The sequence below is a fragment of the Poeciliopsis prolifica genome, unplaced genomic scaffold (genome assembly GCF_027474105.1).
Source record: "Poeciliopsis prolifica strain line A6 unplaced genomic scaffold, Auburn_PproV2 SCAFFOLD021, whole genome shotgun sequence".
Taxonomy (NCBI): Eukaryota; Metazoa; Chordata; class Actinopteri; order Cyprinodontiformes; family Poeciliidae; genus Poeciliopsis; species Poeciliopsis prolifica.
The window spans coordinates 9,029,520-9,044,045 of record NW_026562396.1 but is presented as its reverse complement, the minus strand read 5'-3'; the positions used below and the strand labels follow the sequence as shown (position 1 = coordinate 9,044,045).

Sequence of the window (14,526 nt, the reverse complement as noted above, 5' to 3'; positions counted from 1 at the left end):
TTAGGGGGGGTAGGATTCATTTTTAAATAAAGCCACTCTGTCGATATTAGCTTTGCAGCTGAGCGTTTAATTACATGTTACTTTATTCTAGAGCGACATAAATGTTAACAATGAGGTTGTGTGGCATTTTGTTCTTAGATTGTGGATTTTTGTTGTTATAAACGGAAGTCACTCCCCCTGCCGTGGGTCCAAACCATGTGTTCAGTGTGACGTGAGGGCCAAACCTCTTCCGGTTCATGGAAGGACGGGGTTAACAACACAATGCAATTTCAACAAGTCAACAGTTTATTTGACTTTAATGTTAGGAACAGATAACAACTGACAATTATGTATATAAGTTGTTTTGTCCTTTTCCTTATAAGTGCGTTTTTGTGGAGAATTGTATACATATTTTTGTATATTATTTAAATTTTTGCTGCTTATAGCCTTGGGGTCACCATGGAGGCCCCAGGTGGAGCTGATTTTTTTTGTAATTATTTCTATATGATTATATTAACAAAAACACAATTTCCTTATAAAATTGTGATTTTCTTCTTATTATTATTATCATTGCAATAATATACATTTGATCATGTGAAACACATTCAATAAATCTGTAGTGGTTGTGATTGTTTGTCAAACCAAACATCTAATAAAAGGTTCCATCAGCCACCATGAGGCACTGGGGTCAGGATTCTTCACCCAGGCAAAAGAAGTACAATGTCCAAACTTGTTGACTGTCTTGATTGCTTTTATTTTCCTTTTCAGCAAGCAGTTACCACTTTCAAACTTTTCTTTGTTCTTCTATCTACTTCTCTTGCTCTGGTAAAATGCCTCCTGGTCCTTTACCAGGCCAATACATTTATAGAAAGTGGACTGATCCACCTTACTTTCTGTCTGACTCAGAAAGAAAACAACAATAATCAATAAGAAAAATAACAAAACAAAACATAACTGAGATCAACAATTATTAACCTGCAAAGAAACTCTGTAAATAACACAAAAAATATAAATTTAAGAATAAGCTCGCCAAATTCGAATGGATAAATAAATACAGAATAAATAGCTCCAACAAATTCATTCAATCGTTCAATCATCCTTTAAGAGATTGCTCTTGGGCGCCCCCTGGTGACCGGTAAAATGAGCTGCCCAGCAGTGTGAAGTGTTCATCCAAACCTCCACAGCGCTGGAGGGACAGAAGTAAGATAAACAAAAAATAACCTGTTCTTCAGAGACAGAGAAAAGAAAGAGGAATAATAAAATAAATAAATAAATAAACCAGACTACGGTATGTTTGCATGTGTCTTGGTAATGTACAAATCTATCAATAAGATTTGTTTAGCTGCTACAAGAAAATCAGTCTCAACATTTATGCGAGCATCTCTATATTTTTTAACTGTAAATGAATTGATTCTCGTGGTTGGCCCCAAGGTTGTTTTTTTTTTTACTTCATGTTACCTTGGTAGCATGATGGACATATCGATGAGCAGCACTAGGGTTAATCCCTGCATCTCCATCCTCTGCAGACATAAATCTGGCACTCCCATTCTCTGTATCCACTGTCTCATCACCTTCCCTTCTCCAAAAGGCATTTTGTTTCTTTTTGAAACACTCAGGAGTTTCAAAAACTCTGTGGTGATCTCTCTGCCTCGAGCAAATGTGTTCCAACGCTTCTGGTAACGGGAATCCGCTTCTTAGGCCATGAGGTAATTTTCGACCATATTCCGTCTCCTTTTGAAGGTTGAATCAAGCACACACACACACTAAAAAAAAAAAGCTTCATTGCTGAAGGTTGTAACCTGCGCTGTTTGCATCTTTGAAGAAGAAAGAAGCCGGATCACATCCGTCAGCTTTATTCAAGTCATGATACAACTACTATGGTACAGCTAATTTACACCGGCCTATGTGTACAACAGCAAAGACGGTAACAGTAGCCTGTTGAGTCTCAGTAAATTTACAGACATGCCGATATCATCCAGAATCACACACACTCTCTCTCTCTCACACACAAACACACACAAACATAAAACTCACACGCATAAATCAGTCATGCTGAATACGTACGATGCTCAAAAATAAAATCTTCACACATGTTGTCAGAAATGTAGCAAAGTTCTGCAAATCAGTTCTTCATCAGAGCATTGAAAGGAGAGCATCATATGAAAACATTTAGTCTTACAGTTTTGCATTGTTCTCTCTCCCTTAAAAAAAACGACAAAAAAAAAGAAAAGAAAACATACAGTTCCTTACACTTTGTCATGGCAAGATGTGACCGATAAAGACCCTAATGCTACATGTTACAATACAGATTAAAACACTACAATGGGGAACAAACAGGACATATCAGAGACACAGAACCTGGTCGAGTTGCATCCGGATCTTTTGGGAAACCCGAGGAGAGCTAAAATCGTTTTTAGAAAATGAGATCTACATTTCATAAATTGGTTTTACCTAAAGAGAACAAACTGGGCAACACGAACTACAGACACCACGAGGTTGTGCCGAACAAACATTGGGTGAATGTTCAAGGTGTTTGGTTGTGGTTTTTTTTTTTGTATTCTTCAAAATTAGAATAATTCTGCTGCGGAGACATAGCAGTGAGTCTCGTCGTTTTCAAGTTATCACTAAAAGTCCTCGCTCTTTCATCAAGAGGAGGGAATGAAACCAAAGCACAACATGGTAAGATGATCTCTACACAACCATTCAAACACAGACACATTGTTTTAATCTTTTACACCGACCTCAGACAGAACGGGTGTGTGTGAACGGAGAGCGGGGGAGACAAAGACATGATGTGACAGAAAAACGCTGGGCAGCCTGAGGAGTTTTCCCGTGGCGGAGAGCTACCGCAGGTTGATGTAGGCCACCATACAGGTTTTGGTAACTATTTCAAAAACAAGTAACCACAGAAATACAAATCGTTCAGTTTGCCGTTTGTGTCTGGGGATCTGAAGCAGCAGGAAGTTTGGCTTTTCAAGAGAGGATTTTCTCCCGCGTCTCAGGCAGCTTCAGGGCCACCAGACCTCCACAGACGAGGGCGGCGAAGGCCAGGAAGATGGGGATGATTTTTGTGATGCCGATGAAGGCTGCAAAGATGAAGCTGGCAATGATGGCTGCGAACTTGCAGATCCCATTGAGGATGCCGAACGCTGTCCCTCTGTGCAGGGAGAAAAAGTGCAGGTTTAAGCTTGATGGTTGGCTGCATCGAACAAGGATGTGCTGCACAAAACACACATTGTTGCAGAGCATAGATGTGAATTGACATTTTTTTGCAAATCAACATTTGAAATGTAAAGTATGCAGATAGCATTTAGCCCTCCTACATCAGCACCACAATTCCTGCCGCAAGTCGTTTCGGATAATTGAATGTTTCAGCAACAATCTTTTACGTGCTGATAAAGGAATGTATCTTGGCATAGTTGTTCCCAGAGGCTTCCTTTTTTGGGAAAAACAGTTGGCCACATAAAAATTCAAGATGGCAGCCGTTTTTCAAGATGCTCGCAAAGGAAAAGGTATTTTTGCACTGAATTTGCCACAATTTATCCCAGATGAATACTTCTATTGTCAAATCATTCATAATTGGACCCATAGAAATCATATTTACTTGTTGCATATTTGCTCAATTTCTTTAAAGATAACCACCATGGTTGTCATTAAAAAATATCATTTTTCCACCAAAATCGAACATTAGATCAATACGTTTGGTGTCAAATCATAGCCCATATATTTTGAACTGTAGTAATAATGTTTATTTTCTTGATCTTGTGTTTCTTTTTTGTGGTGGACATTTTTCAAAATGGCCGCCATTGTTATAATGGAGAGTATATGTTTGCACGAAAATATGTAGTTGTTATTGCCAGTGGTGGGCAAAAAGTTGGGTTCACTCACTAATAATGCGCTAAGCAAGAATCTAGCCCCACTATCGTTAAACTGCTAAACACATAAAAAAATTAGCAGAAGCTAATGCTAAACCACTTAACACTTGTAAAAGTAGTGGAAGCTAGTGCTAGTTTGCAAAACACATTTTAAAAAAATTTGCGCTGACGCATAAGAAATTAGCAGAAGCTAAAGCAAACTGTTAAAAATGGCCGCCATCCTGAAATTCAAGTGGCTAATAGGATTCATGACAAACATAGGACCTCAGAGTTAAACATGCTAATTTTTATGCTTGTATCCACAGTTGGAATATTTTTATAGAAATGTGCTGCACTGTATCTCTCTACCAGCTTTGCACGTCTGGAAACTGAAGGTCTGGACTTTGACTAGGTCATTCTAAAATATCACAAAGCTTCAGTTTGATCCATTCCAATAAAATCGCTCTGGTTAATTTCATTGTCCTTCTGGAAGACGGATATTTACCTGAGAGTCAAATACATTGCAACCTCCGACCGGTTTTCTCTCAAGGTTGCCTTAGATTTAGTTCAGTTCATTTTTTCTCCTAGTCTGTCCAGTTTCTCGGCCACTGCTAGAGAAATGCATCTGCACAGGGTGATGCTGCTGCCACCATCCGTTTAGAGTTTGTGCAATTTGTTGTCACAACCTGCACGAATGGTTCAGATTTTAATGGTTCAGATTTTCATTCGAGTCATTCTTCTTCTATTGTGTTGGTCTTTTGCATAAAACCCACATAAAATACATTTAATTTTGAGGTGGAAATGTGGCCAAATGAGAAGTTCTAGGGGTAAGGCTTCAGGAGTTCAACATAGTTGACACTAATAAACGCAAACGTCAATGATGAGATGGAAAAACGAATCTTTTAGACTTATCTGTGCTCACACATTCATGCTTTTACTGAGTGAACAGCCTTTGAGGGTGCAACAGACGCCATTAATGTCTACATCATTATCTGGGATAATGAGTTTTGGCTAGAGCAGCTGGGGAGCACACTGAAAAGTTTCAGTCATTAGACTAATTTATGTTTTAAGAGGGTGAAGCAGCGGAGGTTTCAGTTCTGCTCACGGCTCCCTTAAATCTCTCAATTAGGACACAACATGGTTTGTGAAAGAAATGGGACTTTGCTTGGCACACACTGTGCCCTGCAAAAGTGTTCATGCTCCATGAACTTTTGTCACCTGACCACTACAAACCGCCGTGATTTCTATTGCTACACCAACACAAAGTAGCAGATTACTGTGAAGTGAAAGTAGACACATCTGACATCTGAAGGGTGAGATGTGGTTTTGTGTTCTGCCTCCTTTACTATGATGCCCCTAAAAAAGGTCCAATCGGCAATGTAATAGTTAAAGTTCAAGACTCGACTTCCACCTGTTAACTGTTAGAATAAGTGTAATTATTTCCAGATCTAAATTAAGTTGAAACTCTTTGGCAAAACTTGAACAATAATGTTGATCTATAAAGTCTTGGCTTTTTGGAGATGAGAAGACAGAAGACTGAACATTTGGAAACTGGTCAGTTTCTAAACGTGCAAAACATCAAATACTTGCAGCCGTAATTGTAGAAAAAGATGACTCCATAAGCTTCTGAGTCAAGAGGCACCAATACTAATGAGTGACTTTTTTTTCAGATTTATTTTTTAAACTGTTGAAAATCATCTATCATTTTCTATCTACTTTGAATTCGTCCTCAAGCTCGTCTTGGTCCATCGCACGTGAGCTCGATAGAATAATTAGAACTTTGCTGATGTTACTTGCAAAATTTGGAAAAAGTGCAATGGGTGTTATTAATAGTCACTGTAAGTACTTCATATCACAGATGAATCAACTACTTAAATGGTTGATTTATCTAAATAGTTTTGATCAGTTTCAAACGGTAAAATCAACAACACTTGATTAGTTCTTTTCAGTTGTCACTGAATATATTAAAATGGGCTGTATCATGTATTTTCTAGGCACATCGTGCCTTTTTATATCACAATCCAGTAACTATATTACCTTCAGTTGTTACAAAAATTCTATATACATCAAATATGACGAGAAGTTTTACGTCCTGATTTAATGCCCAGCAATTGGACATCTGTTTCTTTGAAATCTCCAGCTCTTTCTGAAACTCCACCTTCAGGAAGTCGTCGCAACATGGTAACCCTTTAACAACATCTTTACCAGTGATTCACTGAGAAGTAGCTCTTATTATGAGCTCAGTAAATGCGCCAAACTTTGAAACCGCAGCTACGAGGAGGAGCCACATCTTGAAGGCGGGGCTAAGCACCCCCAGGCATTTTGCACAGCTGAATAGTGATAAAAAGGTTAAACAAAAATAACAATTTTACATAGTTCTGCCCCTTTAATTCCACAGTGCGATGCACTCCACTTCCACTTGTGGCAAAATTCACCTTAAACAGAAAATGACCTTCATATGACGGCCTTTCACAGGAAGGTCATTTTCTGTTGCGTCTGTTAAAGAGCCAGAGGTGAACTGTACCTTTTAGAGGAGGGGTAGAGCTCCACAGAAATGACTTCCAGCCCATTCCAGGCTGCCACACTGACAGCATAAAAGAGACACTGCCAACAGATTACTGCTCCTTGACTGAAGCTCAAGAGCAGCAGGAAAGTACAGGCTGACGATCCCAGCATAGAACCGCCTGGGAGAAAAAAAGAGAGAAATAATCATTGAGCTAATTGCTGCAAAATTCGACTTTCATTCTGTTTCTTTAACCAATTTGCAGCTTTGGACACCATTGAATCGTCACTGAACACCCAGACAGACTCTAAGGAGGCCTGTTAATGGTCATCTGCTCTGATGTTTTGCTAAACATGTCACCTATTATTCGGATCCTTCCTATCTTGTCCATGAAAAGTGCCGAGATGATGTTGCCAGGCAGCACAGCCAAGCTTCCCAGGAAGCTGACCAGATAGATTACTATGTCGTTCTCTTCCTGGAAGTTGAGATGACAGCCTTTCTTTGGATGGAGGAAGGTGGTGTTTTCCATTCGACAGTTTTTGAACTTTTCCTGCCACAGGTCTGGACAGAAAACATACGACGTTTGACACAAGACAAAAAAAACAAACAAAAGTATTACTTTGAGTAAATGCTTTGAGTGGCAGCACCTGTGTTGTAGAAGACTGTGTTTTTGATTGTGCAGTTCTCGAAGAATGTGTTGGTGGACTTGATGTCCTCAAAGTAGCAGTTCTCAAAGAGCGAATCCTCAAACTTGACGGATTTAATCTCGATGTTTGCAAATCTTAAAAACAACAACAACAAAAACCCCAGAGAGTCAGAAATGGCAAAAAGCTGAACCTTAACTTTGTGGATCTCTGGGTTTATAACAGTGATAAATGTACTTGTCGTGGATGTACTCTCCCTCACGGTGGACTTGGTTGACGAGGGAAAAATTAAAGTGGAATCGCTCCACGCGTTCCCGATGAAACACTCGGACCTTAGACTCGTACTCCTCATACTGCATGTACTTTATCATGTCAGGGAACCACACTCCCAGTCCGTGGTAGCTGTCACACACAGAAAAGAAATGTCACACCGAAGCACCTATGTCATTCATGTACCTGAACTGAAAATCTCAGAAAGGTATGAACCTGCCATTGGTATCTGTCATACCAGTGACAGAAAAAACTAAATTCTGTTTCATCCAACAATGAAAATATTTAAATCAAAAATTAAGGTTACATTTTTGAAAGCATTCCTCTTGTCAGACGTTGAAGAGTTAGGAAGAAAAATAATCAATGATTGTTCATTTTTATTTTGTATTTTTGTGTTAACACCATGAAACCAACCCTCAAGGTGACCATGTGATGCGAATCTCAAACTGGTCCATGTCGTCTCCTAAGATGTTATTCTACCTGAAAGCCATGCAGAACCACACGATGACCAGGAAAAGACCCTGCAGCCTGAGCTCTGGAGCAGATAAAGACATCACATTGGCCATCACCTTCAGGAAAGAGACACAGAACATTAAACCAGTCATTGAGTCACGGTTTTCACACAAGCAACGTTGTGTCAGGATAAAAGCAACCAAAAGCAAAGCAAAAGTTTCTGTTTGACCTTTTCACATCTGTTGAATTGTAAAACAGAGAAGTTTTGAAACCTGCTGCAGCATGGTCATTTTTCGAACCGTCCAGCGCTGAAAGGCAGTTCCAGTGTCACTCTGGATCTCTATGAATTCGTCCTCCTGTGTTTGTGGAGTTTTAATATTCGTCACCTGCAATAAAGAGACACAGAATGTGTTTTGATTTCTCTCAATGATTGCTCTCATTCTTAGACGTCCGACTGGGTGAAAAAGTCTGGAATGATTAGCGGGGAAGTGGGGTTATGGGTTGTTCCATCAGACCGTCAATTCCCAAAACAACAGACGGAAAGAAAAAAACAAAGAAAGAAAAACATATGTGGGGTCAGTGCCACCCACTAGACCTAGACAGAGTAAAAAACTTGCGGGGTCTAAATGATCTCTCGTCTTAAGACCGTTACAAAAAAAAAATTCACTATCATTCTACATTACTGTTATGCACATATTTGTACTGGCCTAAGTAACTAAAATACATTTAAAACACAGAAAAGTTGGTGGATGTAATTTGAGGTAAGATAAAAATATTCAAGGGTTGCAAGTACTTTTGAAGCACTATAACCCAACTGAAAGGGGTTACTTAGCAGTCTACATCATTCCCCAAAGAATGAGACATTTGATTAGTACTTTCTCTCAAGACCTGATAATAAAGATGTAAGCATCTTCTTCTCTCATTATCCTTTCAAATTAGTGGTGAAATGTGTTTGGCCAGCCATGCATGTTGGTGTGAATGAAGGCTTACGGTGAAGACTCGCTCCGGTTCCCCCTTGGCCTTCCAGTTGGTGTCATGAACTTGTCGCAAGATCATCCATGCCTCATCGTGCCTGGCATTCTGAAATCCACAAACACATAGACTGTAAAATGCCTCTTCAGGTTTCAAGGTCGCTGGTGGAAACCACAAATTGTGTAGTGAATAGGTAGTTTGAATTCTGAACACCGGTCTACTAAGCATGATGTGGCTGCATGCTGATGACTCATCTGTGCAAGATTTGGATGCTTTACACATACCGCTAACCACAAAGCTATTTAGAGCACAGGTTTGAAGCAATCTTTTAGTTTTAGTACTTTTTTTTAATTTTTTTTTTTACTGGAAGTGATGTTAATGTTTTGGAGTGACCCAGATAAAAGTACCAACCTGAATCTGTGCAGCAAAATTAGAAATTAAGGTAAAAGCAAGGAAGCCTCCCAATCATCAAAATGCCAGTGAAAACATGCAAATAGTTGGTGAATGTAAGGCTTATATAAACAGTTGCAGGCAATAAAACATTAAAATAGATTAAAATATATATATAAAAAAACTGTTCAGAATAATTAACAAAATACATTTCAATTCAGATACCCCATTTTGACCAAAACAATGTGTGTGGAAAATAAGCCAACTCACCATTTCATACATATAGTTGTATTACCAGTGGTCCCCAACCCCCTCATTACCATCCTAGCATAATAGCGCCACTTCCTGGACATAAAATTATCATGTTTTAACAAGATACGAATCACGTCTAAGATAAGTTTCTCGCTATAACGTGATGACGCTCAAAATATTTTTTCCTACCTGATAGCAATGCGCTTTCATACAAATTAAACCAAAATGATGTTCCATCTGAGGACGGTCGGGAATAAAACCTACGGAGTTTTTCAGGTGAGTGTGTTTGGCTCATTTGTCTGCACTGGGCTAATGGGATTAAAGATAAAAGAGTTATCCCAACCCCAAATGAAGGATTGTGGCTTTACTGGTGAACAGTGAGGTTTATAGGAAGTAAACCCTGAGTTTCACTGTAACAGCTGAATGCACAAACACACTCAAATAGGACAGAGTAAGCAACAAAAACACACTCTTACAACCAGAATGTTTCAACTAAAAATAATGTTCACTAAAAATATCAACTCTAATTCAAAACTATACACTAGTGATTATATACAATAAAACAAACTCACAATTTCAATCGATCAAAATTAGAACCATCCTTATTTACAAAAGAAACACCTTGTGCTTCTATCAAGGGGGCCACTAATAACAAGTCACATTTTAAAACCTTGTTGTCCCTTGTCTTCCGCTCCTTTCTGTCCTTAAGCTGCCATTCTCCAACATATATAAAGCAGAAGTTGTCTCATCAAGATAAAAACATCAAATCAAAAACTGGAAGTCAACCATATGTCATATCAAATAAAACAAGATAAAGAAAAAAAGCACTAAAGATGTGACACAAGAAATAGGGAGCTTAATTTGGGTTTATTTACAAAGTGTCTGGCACACTTTCAACCATACTCAAATTCTATAATTAATTATATTTAGCAGAAAATGACAATATAAAAAATAAAGCATTTTTTGGATCTTTCCCCTTTTGCACCACCCAGGTCCATTTACCAGTTTCGTGACCTGAACCAAAACCCCTCAGTGTCTTCCTACCATGAAAACTCTGGAGTAGAGAATTAACTTCTCTTTTCCTTTGGAAACCAAATGTTCAGTTTTATTTATTTTCACAGGAGCAAAAAGAGCAGAAACTGATTTGCACTTTGCAGAGAATACTACAGTATACAGTGAAATGATGAAGATTGCATGACTGCAGTCTGGATAAATGAATGTCTGGCTGAGAAACAGCCACAGTTTAACCTGAGTTCATCAAACTCTTTTCCTCATCAAAAACATCTTTTGATGAGGAAAACACTGTTGAGCAGATTTAATGGAAACTGTTTTGCACATTGTTAAGCCTTTATCAATTACAGCCATATTGGCTGAAGCTAGTCTAAATGGTTGTAAAATGTCTTAATATGAATGAATTGATTTGGAAATGTTTTGATGGTTTGAAACATCTCCTTCACTAGAAAGCATGAATCACTTCAGAGCTTTTCCTGGTTACCATAGCAATAGCAACTAATGTCACACTTCTACCTAACTGATGATGTCACTAGGATCCCATGCTTTGTATCAAAGGTTGTATGACATCACCTCTGAAGCCTCTTAAATAGTGATGCGTGTGTTCTAGAGTCATATGTGCAGAACCCCAGAGATTGATAGAGTTTCATCATGATGGCTAAGAAGTTAGAAAAAGAAACACACGAGTTAACAAAAGGCTGCTGCCTTTCATTACAACAAAAAACGGTAGACCTAACTTAAATCAACATTCCCAATTTGTAGGGAAGGACAATTATTTGGATACTTTGTTGGAAAAGTTGCCTAGTCTTCCAAAATATTTAGAACAACAAAGGAAAGAGGAAGAAAAACTGAAGAAAGAGGAAGAACAACGGAAGAAAAAAGAAGAACGACAGAAGAAAAAAGAAGCAAAGAGAAAAAACCTGAAACAGCTGACTCCTCCTCCACCTCCGACTCTGATTCGAGCAAAAGCTCCTGCTCCACGTCCAGCTCCATTTCAGAAGAGGGAATAGATATTAAAACAGCGATTGAACTGGACCAAGAACTCAGGAGAAAAATTGACTATAAAAAGAAACTGGAAGCCTTAGTTAAAAAAGGAGAGGAACAGAAGAAAAGGACTGGAAAACTATTTATTTACGAAAAAGAATTGATCATTTGGAGAGAAGAACAGAGGATGAAAATCATTGAAGAAACAAGACAGAAGAAAAAACTATCAGAGCCGCTTAAAAAGACAAAACGAGACGTTTTTGATTTGCCCAGATCTGAAGTTGTGGAAAAACACAACTTCAGATCTGCCAAAGATGCTTTGGAGGACAGAAGTTTTATAAGGACATGGCTCCACAGAGGATTCCCCAAAGGTTCCTTGATGAACAGGAGAGAAAAAAGAAAGCTGAAATGCAAAAATCTTTGACTGCTGCTTGGGATGATCAAGTTGAATACAAACGGCAGAAGAAGATAGAAATGGAGAAGATGAAAAAGCAGGAGTTGCATTCCTTGATGGAATCGGACCGGCTGCAGAGGTTGGAAGAAATTGAGAAAAAGAAGGAGAAGCAGCAGAGATTCAGCACCCAGGAGAAGACTAAACCAATCATTAGGGAGGAAATTAGAAGACAGAGAGAAATATTTCAGAGTGGAAATGGCCCAAAGGAAGGTTTCCAATCCAAATTGGTACAACACAAGAGTGAGAGCAGGTTTCCTGAACTGGTCCCATCTCCAGAGGACAGTAAAAATGTTGCTCATAAAAAGCCAGTTCATCACAAAGTTCAGGAGACTCTGCCAGCAGCAGCACCAGAGAGAAGTGGATCCAAGTCCCTTGTGGGAAGAAGAATGGCACATTCTGCTGACAAACCGGATGTGCATGCTAGCCACAAACCGGATGTCCATTTTGGTTACAAACCTCACGTAAATTTTATCGCAAACCTGACGTCTATTCTCCTGAGCTAGAAGAGATGCGTTCAAATGACAAACTTGATGTGCTTTCTCTTGGCAAACATGACGGGCATTCCACTCACAAACATCACAGGCATTCTACTCACAAACATCACAGGCATTCTACTCACAGACATAACGTGCTTTCTACTCACAGCTTTCTTGAGCATGATCCTTACAGCTTTCTTGGGTATTCTATTCAGAGACATAACAGGCATCCTACTGACAGACATGACGACGTAAAAACCAGCAATCCTTCACTCGGTCATGAGAAAGTTGGCAGTACCGAGCCTGTCACACTTCCCTCACTGAAATCCAGGACTGTGCGCTTCCCTGACGATTCCCCACAGAGTAGCAAGAGGATAAAATTCCCATCTCTGCCCTGAATCAACTGGATGATGTTTCTCAACTGGCCAAGGAGTGCGACCCAAGTGGTTCAACTTTGAACTAACATCTTTGTGAGATTGTTCGTCAGCTACGTTAGACATATATTAGCAAATGTAAGTAAGTATAATAGGTTTTCGCTGGGTGCTCCAGTTTCCCTAAAAAAACAACAGAAAGGTACATAGATGGGTAGATAGATAATGTCTGTAATTTTCTTTATTACTAAAATTAAGTAATCATACTTTAAATAAAGGTTTTCTCCGGGCACTCCGGTTTCTCTACAAAAATGGTGGATAGACAGATAGAAAGATAGATGGATCTATCTATAGATCTATAGATAGAAAGATCTAGATAGATACGTCGATCTAGATCTATAGATATCTATCAATCTTTTGATAGACAGACAGAAAGATAGATAGATAATGTCTGTAATTTTCTTTATTACTAAAATTAAGTAATCGTACTTTAAATAAAGGTTTTCTCCGGGCACTCCGGTTTCCCTACAAAAATGTTGGATAGATAGTCAAGACAGACAGATCGATAGATCAATAGATATGTATCTATCTGTCTAGATAGATAGACAGATAGATAAGACAGACAGATAGATATTGTCTGTAATTATCCTTATTAGTAAAATTAAGTAATCGTACTTTAAATAAAGGTTTTCTCCGGGCACTCCGGTTTCCCTACAAAAATGTTGGATAGACAGATAGAAAGATAGATGGATCTATCTATAGATCTATAGATAGAAAGATCTAGATAGATCCGTCGATGTAGATCTATAGATATCTATCAATCTTTAGATAGACAGACAGAAAGATAGATAGATATTGTCTGTAATTTTCTTAATTACTAAAATTAAGCAATCATACTTTAAATAAGGTATTCTTTGGGTACTTGGGTTTCCCTACAGACAGACAGAGAGAGAAATAGAGAGAGAGAGAGAGAGAGAGAGACAGACAGACAGACAGAAGTGGGTCCTGGAGGTCCGGCATCCTTTTTAGTTCTCTCCTTGGTTTAACGCACCTGGATCAAATGATGGCTCATTCAAGGCCTAAAAAGAACATTGACATGCTGAAAAAGTCGTTGGTACCAGCAGGGAGAGAATTAAAACATGCAGGATGCCGGACATCCAGAACCCACTTTGGGGACCCCTGATAGATATAGATCTATCTATGTATCTATGTATTTATCTATCTATCTGTCTGTCTGTCTATCAAATCTATCTAGATAGATCCATCTATCTAGATATCTATAGCTCTATAGGTAGATCTTAAAATATCTATATATATATATATATATATAATATATATATATATATATATATATATATATATATATATACATACATATATATATATTATATATACATATATATATATATATATATATTATATATATATATATATATATATATATATATATATATGTATGTATATATATTATATATATATATGTATGTATATATATATATATATATAATATATATATATATATGTATGTATAGATAGATAGATAGATAGATAGATGATAGATAGATAGATAGATAGATAGATAGATAGATAGATAGATAGATAGATAGATAGATAGATAGATAGATAGATAGATAGATAGATAGATAGATAGATAGATAGATAGATAGATAGATAGATAGATAGATAGATAGATTATCAGGAAGAAGATATCTCGTTTCTCAACACTGAGTAAACATAAGCACATATGATAAACATATATAAAAATGACCTTTATAAATAGTAATAAACATTTCCACACATCACCTCCGATGTCCACCGGACTCTCAGTTGCCATGTCAACTGTTTGGGATTCCCCTCTGTTCTTACGTCACCGTTCTGCTCCCCAACAGGGAAAACCCACAAGCTGCGATAAA

The 14,526-nt window shown here is 38.0% G+C and overlaps 1 protein-coding gene across 1 annotated transcript in view; it reads right to left on the bottom strand.

The window, feature by feature from the left end:
* Positions 1-1,816: 1,816 nt before the first annotated feature.
* Positions 1,817-14,526, bottom strand: part of sv2ba (synaptic vesicle glycoprotein 2Ba) — a 33,638-nt gene continuing 20,928 nt past the window's right edge. The window contains exons 6-13 of the mRNA XM_055045132.1: positions 8,694-8,783; positions 7,976-8,089; positions 7,731-7,819; positions 7,218-7,382; positions 6,984-7,117; positions 6,697-6,897; positions 6,358-6,517; positions 1,817-3,136 (exon numbers count right to left, since the gene is read on the bottom strand). Of these exons, the coding sequence (XP_054901107.1) occupies positions 2,953-3,136; positions 6,358-6,517; positions 6,697-6,897; positions 6,984-7,117; positions 7,218-7,382; positions 7,731-7,819; positions 7,976-8,089; positions 8,694-8,783 (1,137 nt within the window). The 3' untranslated portion in view covers positions 1,817-2,952. The remainder of the gene's footprint in view (positions 3,137-6,357; positions 6,518-6,696; positions 6,898-6,983; positions 7,118-7,217; positions 7,383-7,730; positions 7,820-7,975; positions 8,090-8,693; positions 8,784-14,526) is intronic.